General features: G+C 45.5%; 1 protein-coding gene and 1 pseudogene across 2 annotated transcripts in view; one reads left to right on the plus strand and one right to left on the minus strand.

The window, feature by feature from the left end:
• Positions 1 to 1724: 1724 nt before the first annotated feature.
• LOC307106739 (sodium/hydrogen exchanger 9B1-like) lies at positions 1725 to 3113 on the plus strand (annotated as a pseudogene). The gene has a single exon. The product of its transcript is annotated as a sodium/hydrogen exchanger 9B1-like (transcript).
• A 12422-nt stretch (positions 3114 to 15535) lies between these two features.
• LAMA1 (laminin subunit alpha 1) overlaps positions 15536 to 16076 on the minus strand; it is a 144407-nt gene continuing 143866 nt past the window's right edge. Inside the window, exon 63 of the mRNA XM_079783773.1 lies at positions 15536 to 15876. Within this exon, the coding sequence (XP_079639899.1) occupies positions 15716 to 15876 (161 nt within the window). The 3' untranslated portion in view covers positions 15536 to 15715. The remainder of the gene's footprint in view (positions 15877 to 16076) is intronic.

Raw genomic sequence — 16076 nt, forward strand, 5'->3', positions numbered from 1 at the left:
AGTCTCAGGACCTGAGGCTTAGGAACTGTGACTTTGGCCAATGTGGTGTGACTCTTGCTGGTTAGTTTCACTCTGCAACTCACTACGAGGGGCCTGGAGCCCATGACAGTGGGGAGGGTGGGGGAGTCTCATCTGTGATTAAGGCAGTGGAACTCTGGCCAAAGTGATTTCCCTTTCTGAATCATGAAAAGGGTTCAGGATCCAGCAGCAGGCTGTCCAGAGGTAAGTAGCCAGGAGGGGGATGTCATGGATCCTACTGAGGGAGCTGTGTGCCCTTGGTTGGAGAGGCACACACCCAGTGGCAGCACACAGAGGGGCCCAGGAGCTGTCTGCAAGGGGTGTGTGCTTGTGGGGCCCACACACTGGATCGGAGTGATTGTGGTGTGCCACCGGCCCCATGGAGGGAAAAGTCCCAGTTTCTGCTTTGGGGGATGTGCGCCCTTGGTTGGATATGGACATCCAATGGCTGCTTACAGAGGTGCCCAGGAGCCATCTGCTGGAGCAGTGGGCTCAGGAGGCCCTTGTTCTGGAGTAGTGCTACTGCGGGGACTGGATGCCAGCAGCCAGGGTTGTGCCTTGCAGTGGCTCAGAGAAGCACCCAGGGGCCGCCTGCTGGGGCAGCGGGCTTAGGGGGCTTGCACGCTGGATCAGTGCAACTGCAGTGACCAGAGGTTGGCAGCTGAGGAGGAGGATGTTAGAGTTTCTGCTGCCGGGGCCTTGAACCCTTGGTTAGATACGAGTGTGGCAGCTCACAGAGGTACCCGGGGGTCACCTGATGGGGTGGTGGCCTCAGGGGGCCTGTGTGCTGAAACCATGCAACCACAGTGTCTGTGGGTAGGCAGCCAGGAAGGGGGAAGTCCAAATTTCTACTGCTGGGGCCGTGCACCCTTGTTTGGATATGAGCACACCCAGCCGGGGCTCAAGGAGGCACCCAGGAGCCACCTATGAGGCAGCTGGCTCAGTTGGCCTGCGTGCTGGAAAGGCACAACTGTGGTGTCCAGAAGTCAGCAGCCGGGGAGGGGGATATCCCAATTTTTGCTGTCTTGCGCCCTTGGTTGAAACCACGTGTGCCCAGCAGGGGCTTACGGCGGCACCCAAGAGCTGCCTGGGGAGCGGTGGGCTCAGGAGGCCTGCATGCTGGAAAACCACAACTGTGGTGTCCAGAGGTCTGCAGCTGTGAGGTGGGAAGACTCAGTTTTTGCTGCTGCACCCATGGTTGGATACGCGTGCACCCTGTGGTGGCTCACAGGAACACCCACGGTGCGTTTGCCAGCAGGCGCACTGACATACTCTGAGGGGCCCTGGCACTGAAGCCGCGCAACTGAGGTGTCTGTGGGCAGGTATCCAGGAAGAGGGAATTCAAAATTTCTACTGCTGGGGCAGTGCACCCTTGTTTGTATAAGAGCACACCCAGCAGGGGTTCACAGTGGCACCCACAAGCTTCCTGTGGAGCCGTGGGCTCAGGATGCTTGAGCAGCTGGAAATATGTGACTGTGGTGTCCGGAGGTCTGCTGCTGGGGAGGGGGGAGGTCCCTCTTACTGCTGCAGAAACTGTGCACCTTTGGAGGTGAAGGTCCTATGGTTTGCAGGTCTGCAGGTGGAGTAGCAGGATTTTGGCTGGAGTGGCTGCCGGGTTGTGGGCAGTGTCCAAGGCCTGTCTGGGTGGTGGTGTTGATGAGTTCCTAGAAGAGGCCCCTCTCCCCTTCAAGATGGCGTGGGTTTCGTGCCAGTGTCCCACAGCCCGGGGAGTGTCCCCAGTGGTGTTAGGTGCTCCCTATCCAGGAGATCCTGGTCTGCCAGCCCCTGCTACTCCTGCCAGATTTTCTGGAGTTTTACTTTTTTATGATATGGTTTACAATCTGGTCCATCTCAAGCCCTGGCCATTCCCCTGATGAAAATTTATTTGGACTATTCATTGTCTTTTATTATTACCTAATTGGGAGGAAACTTTTGGAAGTCATTAGAATACCTTCAGTGCCTCCACTTCCACCTCTTTTTGGGATGTTATTAGCTGGTTTTACCATTAGGAATGCTCCATATATCAGTGAGCATGTCCATATTGGTAACAAGTGGTCTTCAACTTCAAGAAATACTGCCCTTACCCTTACCCTAATAAAACCTGGACTTGGACTTGATCCACAGGCTTTGAAGTGTTTGAAAAGAGTTTGTTTAAGATTGTCTATGGGTCCATGCCTCATGGAGGCATGTTCGACTGCTGTTATTTCCCTCTTCCTTATGAATTTTCCCTGGGAACAGGGGTTTCTTTTAGGTTTTGTTGTAGGTGCTGTCCCTCCTGCTGCTGTTGTCCCTTCCGTGCTACATTTGCAAGGAGAAGGATATGGTACTGAGAAAGGCATTCCAACCTTACTAATAGCGGCTAGCAGTTTGGATGACATCATGGCTATCACTGGATTCAGTACATTCATGAGCATAGTCTTCTCCACAGGTGGCATACTTCATAATCTCCTAACTTCTTTTCAGAACGTAATTATTGGTGTGCTACTAGGAACATTTTTGGGAAATTTTCTTCGATATTTTCCAAGTGAAGATCAGACAAATCTTCCAATGAAGAAAGCATGCCTGATTTTGAGTTTGTGTGTTTCTGTGTCTTAGCCAGCAATAGCATTGGTATATATGGAGCTGGAAAATTATGCACACTAATGTTGACTTTCATTGTAGGAGTGAATTAGACCACAGATAAGATTGGAGTCCAAAAAATTACTTAATTTGCATGAGATATTTTTCAATCCCTTCTTTTTGGTTTGGTTGGATTGGAAGTATCTGTTGCAGCTCTTAAATCAGATGTTATTAGTATTTCTATTGCTTGTATGAGTTTGGCATTATTGGTTTAAATTTCTTTTACATTTTTCTTGATGTCTTTTGCTGGTTTTAATTTTGAGAAAATATTTATGGCTCTCTCATGGATTCCCAAAGCTATAGTCCAGGCTGTGTTAGGTCCTCTGGCTCTAGAAACTGCAAGAATCAGCTCACCCCACTTGGAACCATATTCGAAGGATATGATGACAATAGCATTTTTAGCCATCTTGATCACAGCTCCAAATGGAGCTCTGCTTATTAACACACTAGGGCCTGTGCTCCTTCACAGTATTTAACACAGTCCAAGATTCCTCAAGCTAACAACTTCAAAGTTGGTTTAAAAGAGAAGTATGTTATTTTAATAGTATTGCTTCAGCATGTATTGTCACAGTCATTGGAATTACAGGTACCAGATTATAGTTAACTCTGCACAGTAGTGACAATGGAAATAATTTTAAGGGACTTACAGATTCCTCAGACACACAACCTGTTAGGACATGTGGAGGGGGAGAGGGAAAGAGGGCTTTACTTCAGCCTTCTCTGGGGTTCCAGATGAATGTGTTTCTCTTATGAACTACGAATGGATCTGAAGTCAAAACTTTGACATTAAGGATGAATTACCAAAGCCAGTCTTAAATAATTTAAGGTGGGAATGAAATGAAGCAATAAACAGAAAGAGCCCTTATGTGATCTGCACTGCAACTATTGCAGGTATTGAAGGAGATAAAGTTTATATCACATTTGATGGCTAGAGAAGAGCTCTCCTACATCTCAACTTGTGTAAAGTTGCTAGACAGAGCCGGATGGCATTGCTGAGCCAACCACCGCAGTGACGTCTGCAGTCTGTGTCTCTGGGAGCAAACAGGGAAGCTCTAGTGCAAACTGGGATCAGAAGAGAGCCCCACAGCTGCCCACACTTGCTGATGGGGCCCCAGGGGTGCACTGGCAGGCCAAACACACCCATGTGGATTGTCCCCTCCAAGATGGACTGTTTATGGATTTCTCCCTAGAGAAGACGTGGCTGCTGCCTTCTCTGGTGGGAACATACTCTGTCCATCTTCCTTCAGTGAAAAACACTTTCTCAAGGTAAAAATGACAAAAATAAATCATCAAAAGAGACACATCAGGAAACAGAAGTGCCCAATAACATTCTCAGAAGCCTCCACTTTATGTTACTCCTCTCTCCCCTGAGCACTCACAATAGAGCCATTCCCATCAGATGCAGAACTACTGTTTCAGGAGGAAATGACATCCCTCATGCCTGAGAGGAAAGGCTTTTGGTAAAACCTGCTTATTCAACCAACTACCTGTCCAGGCACAGCCTGGAGAAAGTCCCTAAACTTTTTCCTTTACCAAAGGAATTCTTTTCAGCCTGTGTCAACCACATCAAGCTCATCACCACTGCTGAATACAGTCATTGATTTCTACCATGGACAGTTTTCCACTCAGTCAAGAAGTGTTATGGAGAAAAGTCTGCCTCTTCTTTCCCCATTGCTAGTGGGAGTGGGGTTCTTGGGGTACCACTGGAATAAGCATTTCCAGAGGCCGCTGTGGGAGAATGAGATATGCTAGAAAGCTTTATTTCTGTGGAATTGCATCTCTGGGTTTCCATCCTATTTTCCATAGTCCACATATAGAAGAAGTGTAGCTGGGGTTTCAGTAAAGCTAAAATTAGAGTCTGTGTGGAGTTTGCATTCCATGTTGGAGCTGGGCCCAGTAATTGGGCAAGTTGCAGTCCATTGGGCCATTGTGTGTGTGGGGTCCACATGGTCATGGGTCACATAAGAGAATGCCAGGAAGCCAAATGTGAAGCACAAGCTAAGCATGCCAAGAGGAACCAGGAGCATAAGAGCACAACCTTCTTTGTTTAGGGGATTATATGTCCCACATTTCCGTGTGCTTGCAGTGGACACATCCATTCTGACCAACCATCTCTGTCCCCAGGTGTGATTGACAGGCAAGTACCTTCCCTATGTCATCCCAACCTTACTGGGCATGTGTCTGTCTTCCCGTGTCCAGTCCCCTTTCCCCAATGTTTTGCAGGAAACATGCCTATAATGTCTGACTTCCCTTTGCTCCTTTCTTGTTATTTATAACAAATTAATTTAAAAAGTATTAGAACAATCAAGACTGTCTCCTCTGCACAGGATTTTCCTGTGCTCCTTTCACCCAGTCCAAGAAGCCTCTAGCTAACAACTTCAAGGTTGATTTGAAAGGGAAGCATGTTACCTTGACTGTGTTGCTTCAGCATGTATTGCCACAGCCATTGGAATTTCAGGTGCTACATTACAGTTAACACTGGACAGTAGTGACAATAGAAATGATTTTAGGAGACTTACAGGTTCCTCAGACACACAGCCTGTTAGCACATGTGAAGGGGGGGAGGGATGCTTTACTTCAGCTTTCCCTGGGATTCCAGATGAATGCGTCATCATTGCCAATGTCTCTCTTATGAACTATAGGTGGATTTGAGGTCACAACTTTGACATTCTTTAAGGAGCAACTCCCCAAAACAGTCTTAAATAATTTAAGTGGGAATGAAACTTGAAGCAATAAACAGAAAGAGCCCTTATGTGATCTGCACTGCAACTATTGCAGGTATTGAAGGAGATAAAGTTTAAATCACATTTGATGGCTAGAGAAGAGCTCTCCTACATCTCAACTTGTGTAAAGTTGCTAGACAGAGCCGGATGGCATTGCTGAGCCAACCACCGCAGTGATGTCTGCAGTCTGTGTCTCTGGGAGCAAACAGGGAAGCTCTAGTGCAAACTGGGATCAGAAGAGAGCCCCACAGCTGCCCACACTTGCTGATGGGGCCCCAGGGGTGAGGCGCACTGGCAGGCCAAACACACCCGTGTGGATTGTCCCCTCCAAGATGGACTGTTTATGGATTCCTCCCTAGAGAAGACGTGGCTGCTGCCTCCTCTGGTGGGAACATACTCTTTCCATCTTCCTTCAGTGAAAAACACTTTCTCAAGATAAAAATGACAAAAATAAATCATCAAGAGAGACACATCAGGAAACAGAAGTGCCCAATGACATTCTCAGAAGCCTCCACTTTATGTTATTCCTCTCTCCCCTGAGCACTCACAATAGAGCCATTCCCATCAGATGCAGAACTACTGTTTCAGGAGGAAATGACATCCCTCACGCCTGAGAGCAAAGGCTTTTGGTAAAACCTGCTTATTCAACCAACTACCTGTCCAGGCCCAGCCTGGAGAAAGTCCGTAAACTTTTACCTTTACCAAAGGAATTCTTTTCAGCCTGTGTCAACCACATCAAGCTCATCACCACTGCTGAATACACTGTCATTGATTTCTACCATGGACAGTTTTCCATTCAGTCAAGAAGTGTTATGGAGAAAAGTCTGCCTCTTCTTTCCCCATTGCTAGTGGGAGTGGGGTTCTTGGGGTACCACTGGAATAAGCATTTCCAGAGGCCCCTATGGCAGGACGAAATATGCTAGAAAGCTTTATTTCTGTGGAATTGCATCTCTGGGTTTCCAACATCCTATTTTCCATAGTCCACATATAGAAAAAGTGTAGCTGGGGTTTCAGTCAAACTATAATTAGAGCAAGGGTCCAGAGTTTCCATTCCATTTGGAGCTGGGTCCAGTACAGCATCAGGCAAGTTGCACACAGCCTGTTAGCAGATGTGAAAGGGGGAGGGCTCTTCTTCAGCCGTCCCTGGGATTCTCTCTGAGGAGAAGCGAAGTCCCAGTTTAAGACTGGAGCTGACCTCAGAGTACTGAAGCAAGGTTCCACCACAGCCTCCACACTGGTCTGTGGATGAAATTATACAATTTGTGACAAAGGCAGCTCCTCAGACTTTGGCACCACCTGAAAACTCTTCAGTAGATATGAAACTGATGCAGGCTCTGCTGTGACTGAGTGGTCGATCTGATGATGAAATATATGAGACGAAAGCTAACGCCAGGAAGCATAATGCTTATGCTTCCATACAAGGAAGGATAGCAACATGTTTTGCCAAGGAATATATGACTGCAGGTCACCACATCAAAAGACGATAATAATAACTCGGTGTCCATTCAGACTGTATGTACTATTCAGGTGTAACTGAAAAGTGTGTGTTTCCTGAACAGTCTTCTTTTAGCAGAATGTTCACCTGAAAATTGTAAAACTAACATTATAATCTACTTCTCTAAAAACTACTAAAACTATGAGTATCAGCATACTCAAATTGGTAGTTCTACATATCTAATATTTTATTACACAGGGTACTAATAAACTTTATTCAGGAAACTTGAAACGTCTCATTGATTTTGGAAAGCACTTATATACAGTAAATACCCAGGATTAGCAATTGCTATAAATATCTCCATAAAGATGTTACCTTAGAAGAAAAAGCTATAACTAAATCATGGTTTCTGAACCTCACACTACTGACATATGGGGCCAGATAAGTCTATGTTGTGGGGACTGTCTGGGTATGGTAGGATGCTTAGCAGCATCCCTGGCCTCTACCCACTAGATGCCGGTAGCACTTCCCCTTTCTCTCAGTTGTGACAACCAAAAATATTTCCAGACAAATGTCCCCAGGGGGACATGTGGCACAAGCTGTGTACTTGTTGGGCATAGAAGGACTTCCTTCAAATGTGTGTCTTTTTATGTTTGGCAGCCATAGCCCAACATTGTATAATCTGTATGCATTTATGATTCACTGATCATTTGTTTTTAAAATCATTTTGACTTTTAATTAAGACTTTTAATATATATTTATATTAAATATGTGTAGCTACACATATTTAGTAGCTACATTAGGCAAGTAATTTGTATGGCACAGTGATAAACCCATAGTGCAGTTTGTGGAAAAGCACTGACTAATGAAGTCATTAATTCAACTGGATATTAAGTGAGGTTTACTTATCAAATTCAAAACAAAAATAATTGAGAGTTTTGAATAAAAAGACAGATGGAAACAGATGTTTGGTATTACATAGATAAATATTAACACTTTTGGGGGTTTGATTTAGAATTATTCTTTAGGTTGTTAAGATTAAAAAGCCATTTATAATTGCTGAGTCAAAAGATTACATTGGGGTGTTTGCTTAGAAATGGGTGAAACCCAGAATTCAAGTACCACTTTCAACTCTGATGTGCTTTGGAACTGGCTACTAAGATATAAGCCCAACTCATAGAATATATAAAGCTACTCATTTTTCACTGCAACTTGACAACTGCACATATATTGCTACCAATGACAGTTTTTTAGTATTATGTAATTTGAACAGGATATATATTGAAAAGATACACATTTTTCCAGATTTATTATTAACACAACTAGCTCTGAACTGAATAAAACTCTGGAGGATTGATTACATTGTGACAACTTTGGAATTTAAGTTTGGAGTAGAAGTTTGTTCTGATGGCACAACTGCGTGAGAAGAAAACATTTTGGATTCCCAGATTGAGAGCTTGCAACTAACTAGAATCAGTTTACAACTTTCTTCATGGAGAAAAGACTTGCTATGAAAATGTCAGCAGAACCAGCAAGTATGCTTAGTGACACAGCAAAACCTAACGTTGTAAATTTAAGATTAGTCCTTTGTAATGTAATAGCATGGAAGTTGAATCGTAACTGGTACTAGATGTTGTGTTAGGATCTTTATGAGGTGGAAAAGTGTAAGAATGTTTGAACTACAACACAAATTCTTCATGTTTCTACAACACAAGAAACTAGCTTGGTTTTAATATTTTTAAGTGTAAACTGGATAGTCTTGCTCATTTTTCTGTTATCTTCAATATCTTTAAAGATGCTTATGCTTCCATACAAGGAAGGATGGCAACATGTTTTGCCAAGGAATATATGACTAAAGGTCAAAACACAAGGTAGGAGCTTGGAAGAACTGCTATACATATTTTTGACATGTTCCACAATTTAACAATGACTATCATTGAAGTCGGTGATTATCTTATTACTAGAGGCCCGGTGCACGAAATTTGTGCACGGGGGGAAGGGAGTGTGTCCCTCAGCCCAGCCTGCACCCTCTCCAATCTGGGACCCCTCTCACAATCCAGAACTGCTGGCTCCCAACTTCTCGTCTGCCTGCCTGCCTGATCACCCCCTAACCACTCCCCTGTCAGCCTGATCCATGCCTAACTGCTCCCTTGCCAGCCCGATTGCCCCTAACTGCTCTCCTCTTCTGGCCCAGTCACCCCTAACTTCCCTCCCTTGCCAGCCTGGTCGCCCCCAACTGCCCTCCCCTGCAGGCCTGGTCCCCCACAACTGCCCTCCCCTGCAGGCCTGGTCACCCCCAACTGCCCTCCCCTGCAGGCCTGGTCCCCCACAACTGCCCTCCCCTGCAGGCCTGGTCACCCCCAACTGCCCTCCCCTGCAGGCCTGGTCACTTCCAACTCCCCTCCCCTGCCAGCCCAGTCACCCCTAACTGCCCTCCTCTGCTGGCCCAGTCACCCCTAACTGCCCTCCCCTGAAGGACTGATCACCCCCAACTGCCCTCCTTTGCAGGCCTGGTCCCTCCCAACTGCCCTCCACTGCTGGCCTGATCGCCCACAAATGCCCTCCCCTGCTGGCCATCTTGTGGTGGCCATCTTGTATCCACATGGGGCTGGCCATCTTTGACCACATGGGGGCAGTCATATTGTGTGTTGGAGTGGTGGTCAATTTGCATATTACCTCTTTATTATATAGGATTGCCAAACTGAGAAGTTGTAAATATCTTATGAATTTGACAGAATGATTTAATGTTTTTTTTTCATTTATAGAAGATCCATAGGTTGGAAAATCATAGCTCTGTATTCATTGAAAGGTAATGTCTATAAAACTTAATTGAAATGTAACTATAATTTTACAAGATAAATTGTGGAGCAGGTACTGATGGACTGAAAATGAATTTTGAAAATATAGCATCACCTATTTTATTTTGGGTCAAAGTTAAAAATGAATTATCTTGAACTTGCTGAAGCCATTTTAAAATCTCCTCTTACATTGCAATAACATAACTATGAGACTAGTTTCTGAGTTTTTAAAACAAAATATAAAAGTCATTTCGATATGCCTTACCACCTGGAAGGCATGTCATAAACCTTAAAAGATATTAGATAAATTAAGAAGCACAATTGTGCAATGGCAAAATATATAATAGGAATTCTCTATATCCCCTATATACTTATTTTCATAATATGTATTAATTTAAAATTCTTTTCTCTTGTCCCTCTTATATTTATTCTAATTATAGTTAATAAAATGCAGTTTTATTGTGCCATCTTTAATTTTAAAAACTGGGTTTGTATTATGTCTGTATTTTCATATCATTTTCTTAGTAAATCATTTTCCTAATATTTTACAAAAATGTCAGTCCACGATAGGAAATTTTAGAAAAAACAAAACTGGTCCTTCACCATAAACAACTCAGAATTCTAGTTGAGAGGCAAATTGTTCAGTATCACCTCCTCCCCAGCTCTCCTCCATGGTCTTTTTACTTAGGTCTGCCTTGTTATTAGACACCTTTTCTTAATCTTCTGACCATCCCAAGGGATATTTGCATATTGACAGGATTCTCTTATGGGTAAAAAGACTATTGCTGGTTCCGAGAAATTAAACTATAACCATGTAGGTAGAGTTGCTAGAATCAGCAAATCTTACTGCTGGAATGAGAAGAAACGTAGTTCAGTACCTTGCCCAAATTTGGAGTCGGTGCTGCAATATGCTGAGAACAAAAGCAGCAGCATTGGATTTAGGTTCTACAGCTCAATGCTGAGAGCAGGCTCTGGAGTCAGTGTGCATCAACTCAAGCTTTGATTCTGCAGCTACCTAAACCATAGCTGCCAGATCTCCATTTGTAAAGGGAGGATAATATATGCACCACAAAGAGCGGATGTGAGGATTGAAGGAGTTGCCTATGGGAAGCCCCTTTGAGTACTGGGATGGAGTCAGCAATTGTTAGTTCTAGTCATCACTACTGTGTAAAGCACTTTCACGTGTTGCTATCAAATTTAACCTCCGCCACAGTTTATGAGGTAGCAAGACTGGTCTTATCAACATTTTAGGAATGAGGAAATGTAGGCTTAGAGAGTTAAGTGACCAACTCAGACCCATTAGCAGAGACTCCCATTTCCAAACCCGAGCTCTTTCCACTGTAAGTGCAGCCTTTGTGGCACAGGATCCCCTGATTGCAGGAATGGGGTGCTCACTGCCGCTGGGCAGTTGCATCCTTACCTTCAGTTAAATCTAAATTGCCCTCCCTCCCCGTAGCTTCCATCTGCTGGGTCCGGCCCTGCCCTCTAAAGCAAGAGAATAAAAAAGGTATATGACACCCTCAATTCTAGAAGAGATCCCGCTGGAGCCGACTCCACATTCCATGGCTGGAGTCTGCCCAAGAGGGCCCAGGCCCAGGCCCCACCTTTCTCAGCTGTTTTCCTCTGAGAATCACACATCACAGCCTTTTCCTTTTGCTGCCCACAGCCTCTCCTCGCCATCCCCAGTCTCAGAGGAACTCCAGTGACATCATCACAGACCCACCCATCGCCCCATCCAGGGCTGCCTTCAGGAGCAGCACCCCTAATCCCCTGTCCGCTTGTTGCCCTAGCCCACTCTGGATAAAGGTTATTTTAGTCTGCTTTCCAGTTTTCTAAAAGAGATCATACAAGGCTGACACGTGGCTTTGCTGGAAACACCCGCTGGTTCCCCCCAAAACCACTTTCTGCACGTCCAGGGGACCCCTGTCCTTCCCAACCCACCCCCCGCCCCCCCTGTCCAGACCCTCTCTATGCAGGACGCTCGGGAGCCACGCTCCTGGCAGCCGGGGTGCCTGTGGGGTTCTGCCGCCTGCAGAGCTGCGCAACGCGGTCAGGTGAGCGGCTCCGGCCCCGGGTCCGAGACCACACCTTCCAACGGCCACCAACGGCTACCAACGGCCACCAAAGGCTAAACAAGCCACACAGCGGCCCCACTCCCCCTCCTCTCCAGGGCCCCCTGACCCCGCCCCTCCGCCGGGCCAGCCCCGCCCTCTGGGCCCCTCAGCGCTCTCAGGTCCCGCCCCCGACGCACAGCCCCGCCCACCCCTGCCTTTCTGTCTGGGGGTGGCGGGGCGGCTTGGAGCCTTCGCCAGCCTCCAACAGCCTCTTGGGCCTGAGCGACCCCGCATCCTGCGCCCTGGTCCACTTTCCACGCCTCGCCACGCTGACCCAGAGGACGTGGCGTGGAGGAACTTTGCGCTTGTGTTCCCTCCCTGCCGGCTTGAGAAGTGGGGACCGGAAGAGAGAACCAGGCAGCTGCTGCACCCACAGGGGCCGAGTATTAAAGGGGCCAAGAAAGCCGACCTTGGGGACCAGGGAGGGGCGGCAGCGCAGACGTTGAGTGACCCGAGACCCATTGCCCGTGGTTAGTTGCGCCGGCAGACGAGTCAGAAGGGCCTGGGTCTGGCCACTCCCAGCACCCTTATCCATGCTGCCAGCTGGGCCAGGTGTACTCCGTGCCACCCACTCCCTCCCCCCCCCCCCAATTTTTGTACCATTTCTTTCTAAAGTAACCAATGCCCACGACTATCCATAAAGATGACTGGAGTCCTGTCCAGAGATCCTGGCTGGGCGGAGGTCTGGGTCGGGGGTGAGGGGTCAGGAAACCCAGAGTCTGAATGGGGCTGAGATAAAGGAGGCACCGGCCACAGAGGTTTGCAGGCGAGATTGCAGGCCAGGGAATCAAACTAGGGTGGAGGCAGGGGCTGCTTCCTGGGCAGAGGGCCGCTCCCCGGCTGTTGTGGCCCTGGGAGTCAAGAGAAAGTGCTCAGGAAGAGTAGGTAGGATCTGGTAGATGTGATCTTATCACCTGTTCAGGGAAAGTGGGTGAGGCATCAACAGCATCTGCTCCAGAGTGGTAGCTGGTTGCTCCGGAGTGGCGGGACAGTGATAGAGAAGTGACCACCATGGCCTCTGCTGGTGGGAAACCGCAAGGCAGGGCTGGAGCACAGGATAGTTAAGAGTATGTGCTCTCTTGACGGTGGTTGTGGCTTATTTCAAAACTAGATGCACAGAAACAATGGATAGAGCTTGCTTAAGGCAAAGCACTAAACAATTATATACCTGGGGTATGACTACCCACCATGACCCTGCCCAATTAAGAATTTGTGACCAGATCACCCCGTGAGGTTACGTTTCATAGAGCCCCTTTTCCCTCCACATTATAATGGGACCCCTACCATCTCACACAGTGGCTAGCACGTGGTAGTTGTTCAATATAAATGGAATAAATGAATGTTGTCTTTAATAGCTTGGAAGTATAAGATCTTGTGATTGCTTTCTTATTCCCCATTGTTCATTATCTGTGAGAGACATTTATGTAATAAGTAAAAACCCATAAGGATTATCTTAATAATTTGGTCTAAAAATACTCCCCTCTGGATTATTTTTAGTCTAAATTGTCCAAAAATAACTTCACCCGTGATGTCAGTACTGCCATTTGGGAAGTAGGCAGCTGTTTCCAAAAGTTTTAGACCAATATTTAGATTACCTGGGCTCCCTGTTATTTATTAGATGTGATATATTGTATATAGGATATTGACACTACTCCTGTAAAATGAATCTCACATTCTGCCTGCTGCATAATCATTATGTTAAAATGAGATCATTTCTGTAAGAGCACTTTGAAAATTCTAGGACTCTTTCTAGAACTCTAAAACTGTTGGAACTTAGTTATTTTTGTTATTTCTTTTCAGTAATTGATCCAGGCCCAACCTCTCTACCTTATGGTTTGTTTACAGTTCACAATACCCATATGGAATGATGAAAACACCCTCCCTTGCTCTCCCCCATTTTGAACTTGATTTCTTCTTAAAGACTAGAGGCCCGGTGCAAACATTTGTGCACTGGGGGGAGCGGGGAGCTGCACCCCTCGCAGTCTGAGACCCCTTGGGGGATGTCTGCCTGCTGACTTAGGCCTGCTCCCCCCCCCCCAGGGGTCCTTAGCATTGCAGCAGAGGCGGGAGAGGCTCCTGCCACCGCTGCTGCGCTGGCCAGCCATGAGCCCAGCTTCTGGCTGAGTGGCGCTCTCCCTGTGGGAGCACACTGACCACCAGGAGGCAGTTCCTGAGTTGAGCATCTGCCCCTAGTGGTCAGTGCGCGTCATAGCTACCAGGTGTTCTGTCGTTGGTCGATTTGCATATTAGGGTTTTATTATAGAGGATACTTGGTTTCTTCTTAAATGTTTCTTCTTAAAGGTTTTTACAGATGCAATTAATCCTTTTATTGTCTGTGCAGGAGTAAACTCTCTGATGTTTTATTTGCATCCTGTATTACATACAATGCAACACACATTTCCTTTGTCCAGTTACTTCTTGATGGCAAGAAAACAATTTGTGGATTGAATCTTAGGTATAAAATGTGCCATTCTTCACTATCAAACAATCTAAAAGCACATGAAACTTGAAGTGATTCTGCAGAATAATGACTAATGCTCACCTGACAAAATCCCAAACTCTGTTTTATTTCCATTAATAAGTGGGCAGGGAGAGTAAGAAGGAGGGAGAGGGAAGAGGGAGGGGCAAAAAGTCTGAGGCAACTCTACAGTCTGCTCTGTCTCCTGGTTTGAATCACTTCTTCACCCAAGGTGGTAAACTGAGGTCTAGAATGGCCAAGCTGTCGTCTCTTGCTATGGATAGTTTCCATAGACACATGAACAGAAAGGCCACCCACAGTCCCCTGAGGGCTGCCCCCTTGTGCATTTTCACTGCTGAGATGCAAATGCTCCTTTCCTAACCCAGTGGCCCGGGTGGCTGCCTTTCGGCTGCAGGAGTGTGCATTCTCAAGTTGCCAGGTGCTACAGAACTCAGACTTCCCAATTGGCTGCTACCTTTCTCTATATCTTCAGGCAGATACTTAACTGGGAAGGAAGTGCAGATGGCCATAGGAGTTCAGAAACATGAGCAAGGCACAGAAGATGGATATAGGGAACATGACCACAGTTGCCTTTCTTGTTTATCAAATTAAAATCTCTCACAGAAATAGAAATTGAATTTATCATCCTCCAGATTGGAAAAGTAGGTCACTGCTAGAGAGGTAGAGACCTCTTCTCCAAGTAAGCATTTGAAAAATGAAATCATTTTTCTAAAGATTATGGAATAACAACCATTTTGACCCCAGCCATGGGCACAGAGCAAAACTAAATATATTTGGAGAGAATCAAATAAGACTTCAGAAATCTGGGTTTAAAGCTGCTTAGTTCATTGAAAAGAATGTATGTGTGGCTTTTAAATTTTCCTTCTTTTGAAATTGTACACATTCTCCCAGAGAAAGTAACTGATTAAGGAAACTTTCTCATTCCAAGGGGTGAAAATAAAAAGACAATGAAGGAAGAGCAAAGTAGTAGCATTGCCTTTTGTCCTGAAAAGTGCTGTTATGTCCTGACTCAACAAAGATATATCTAAAGGAGGTTCCAGCTCTTTCCTTTGCTCCATGTGCCCCTTGACCCCCTGGAGCCTGTCTTAATGCTTATGTGGCAAACAGCTAGTGCCCTCTGCTGGAGAATAACCAATAGCACTGCTTCCCTGTTGTAGAAATCAGAACTTAAAATTTTGGTAAAGACAGGAAAGTATTCATTTTCTGCTCTAATCTATTATAGTCTATAATATTTTATTTTCTAAAAGCTTACAAATAAAACTGAAATTCTGTCAAGTAATTAACAGAATATTCAATGTTAACAAAATTATTAAAAGAACTTGAACAAAGCCAATGAATTCAGTGTACATTTTAAACTATTTAATAGAGGTATTTGTTGTACATGTGGTTTTAGTTTAACAAACACAAAATTTCTCTATGAAAACACTTAACCTGAGTTGGAAATGAAATCTGAAGAAATTTTAATTCACAAAAATAACTCTTCAAAATATAAGCGATGATTGATCCGAATTGAGGAGTTTCCCTGAAGTTCAGGGCTCAGACCCAGGACAGGAATGAGGGAAAACTCCTTGTAGGTCAAAAGCTCTGCTGAAGTCATAGGATTGCACTTGCGGGCCCTTAATCAGAGTGAGCTTTCTCAAACAGCCCCGGAAGGAGGTCTTGCTGCTCAGGCAGTTTTGCTTTACATCAGCTGTTTGGGAAAGAAGTCCTGGTTAATTTGGTTAAATGACATGGACAACACAATAAGAACAAAAATAAACTCAACTGGTTTTTATATCAAAATTAGAATATTCTTCCACACATTTGGCTTCTGTGATAAGTCAACGAAAACTTAGCATGTAATAATTTAAAGACATAGTTGTGACTTAAAATGTCATAAGAGGTGTTTAT

This window comes from Cnephaeus nilssonii (genome assembly GCF_951640355.1).
Source record: "Cnephaeus nilssonii genome assembly, chromosome: 11".
Lineage (NCBI taxonomy): Eukaryota > Metazoa > Chordata > Mammalia > Chiroptera > Vespertilionidae > Cnephaeus > Cnephaeus nilssonii.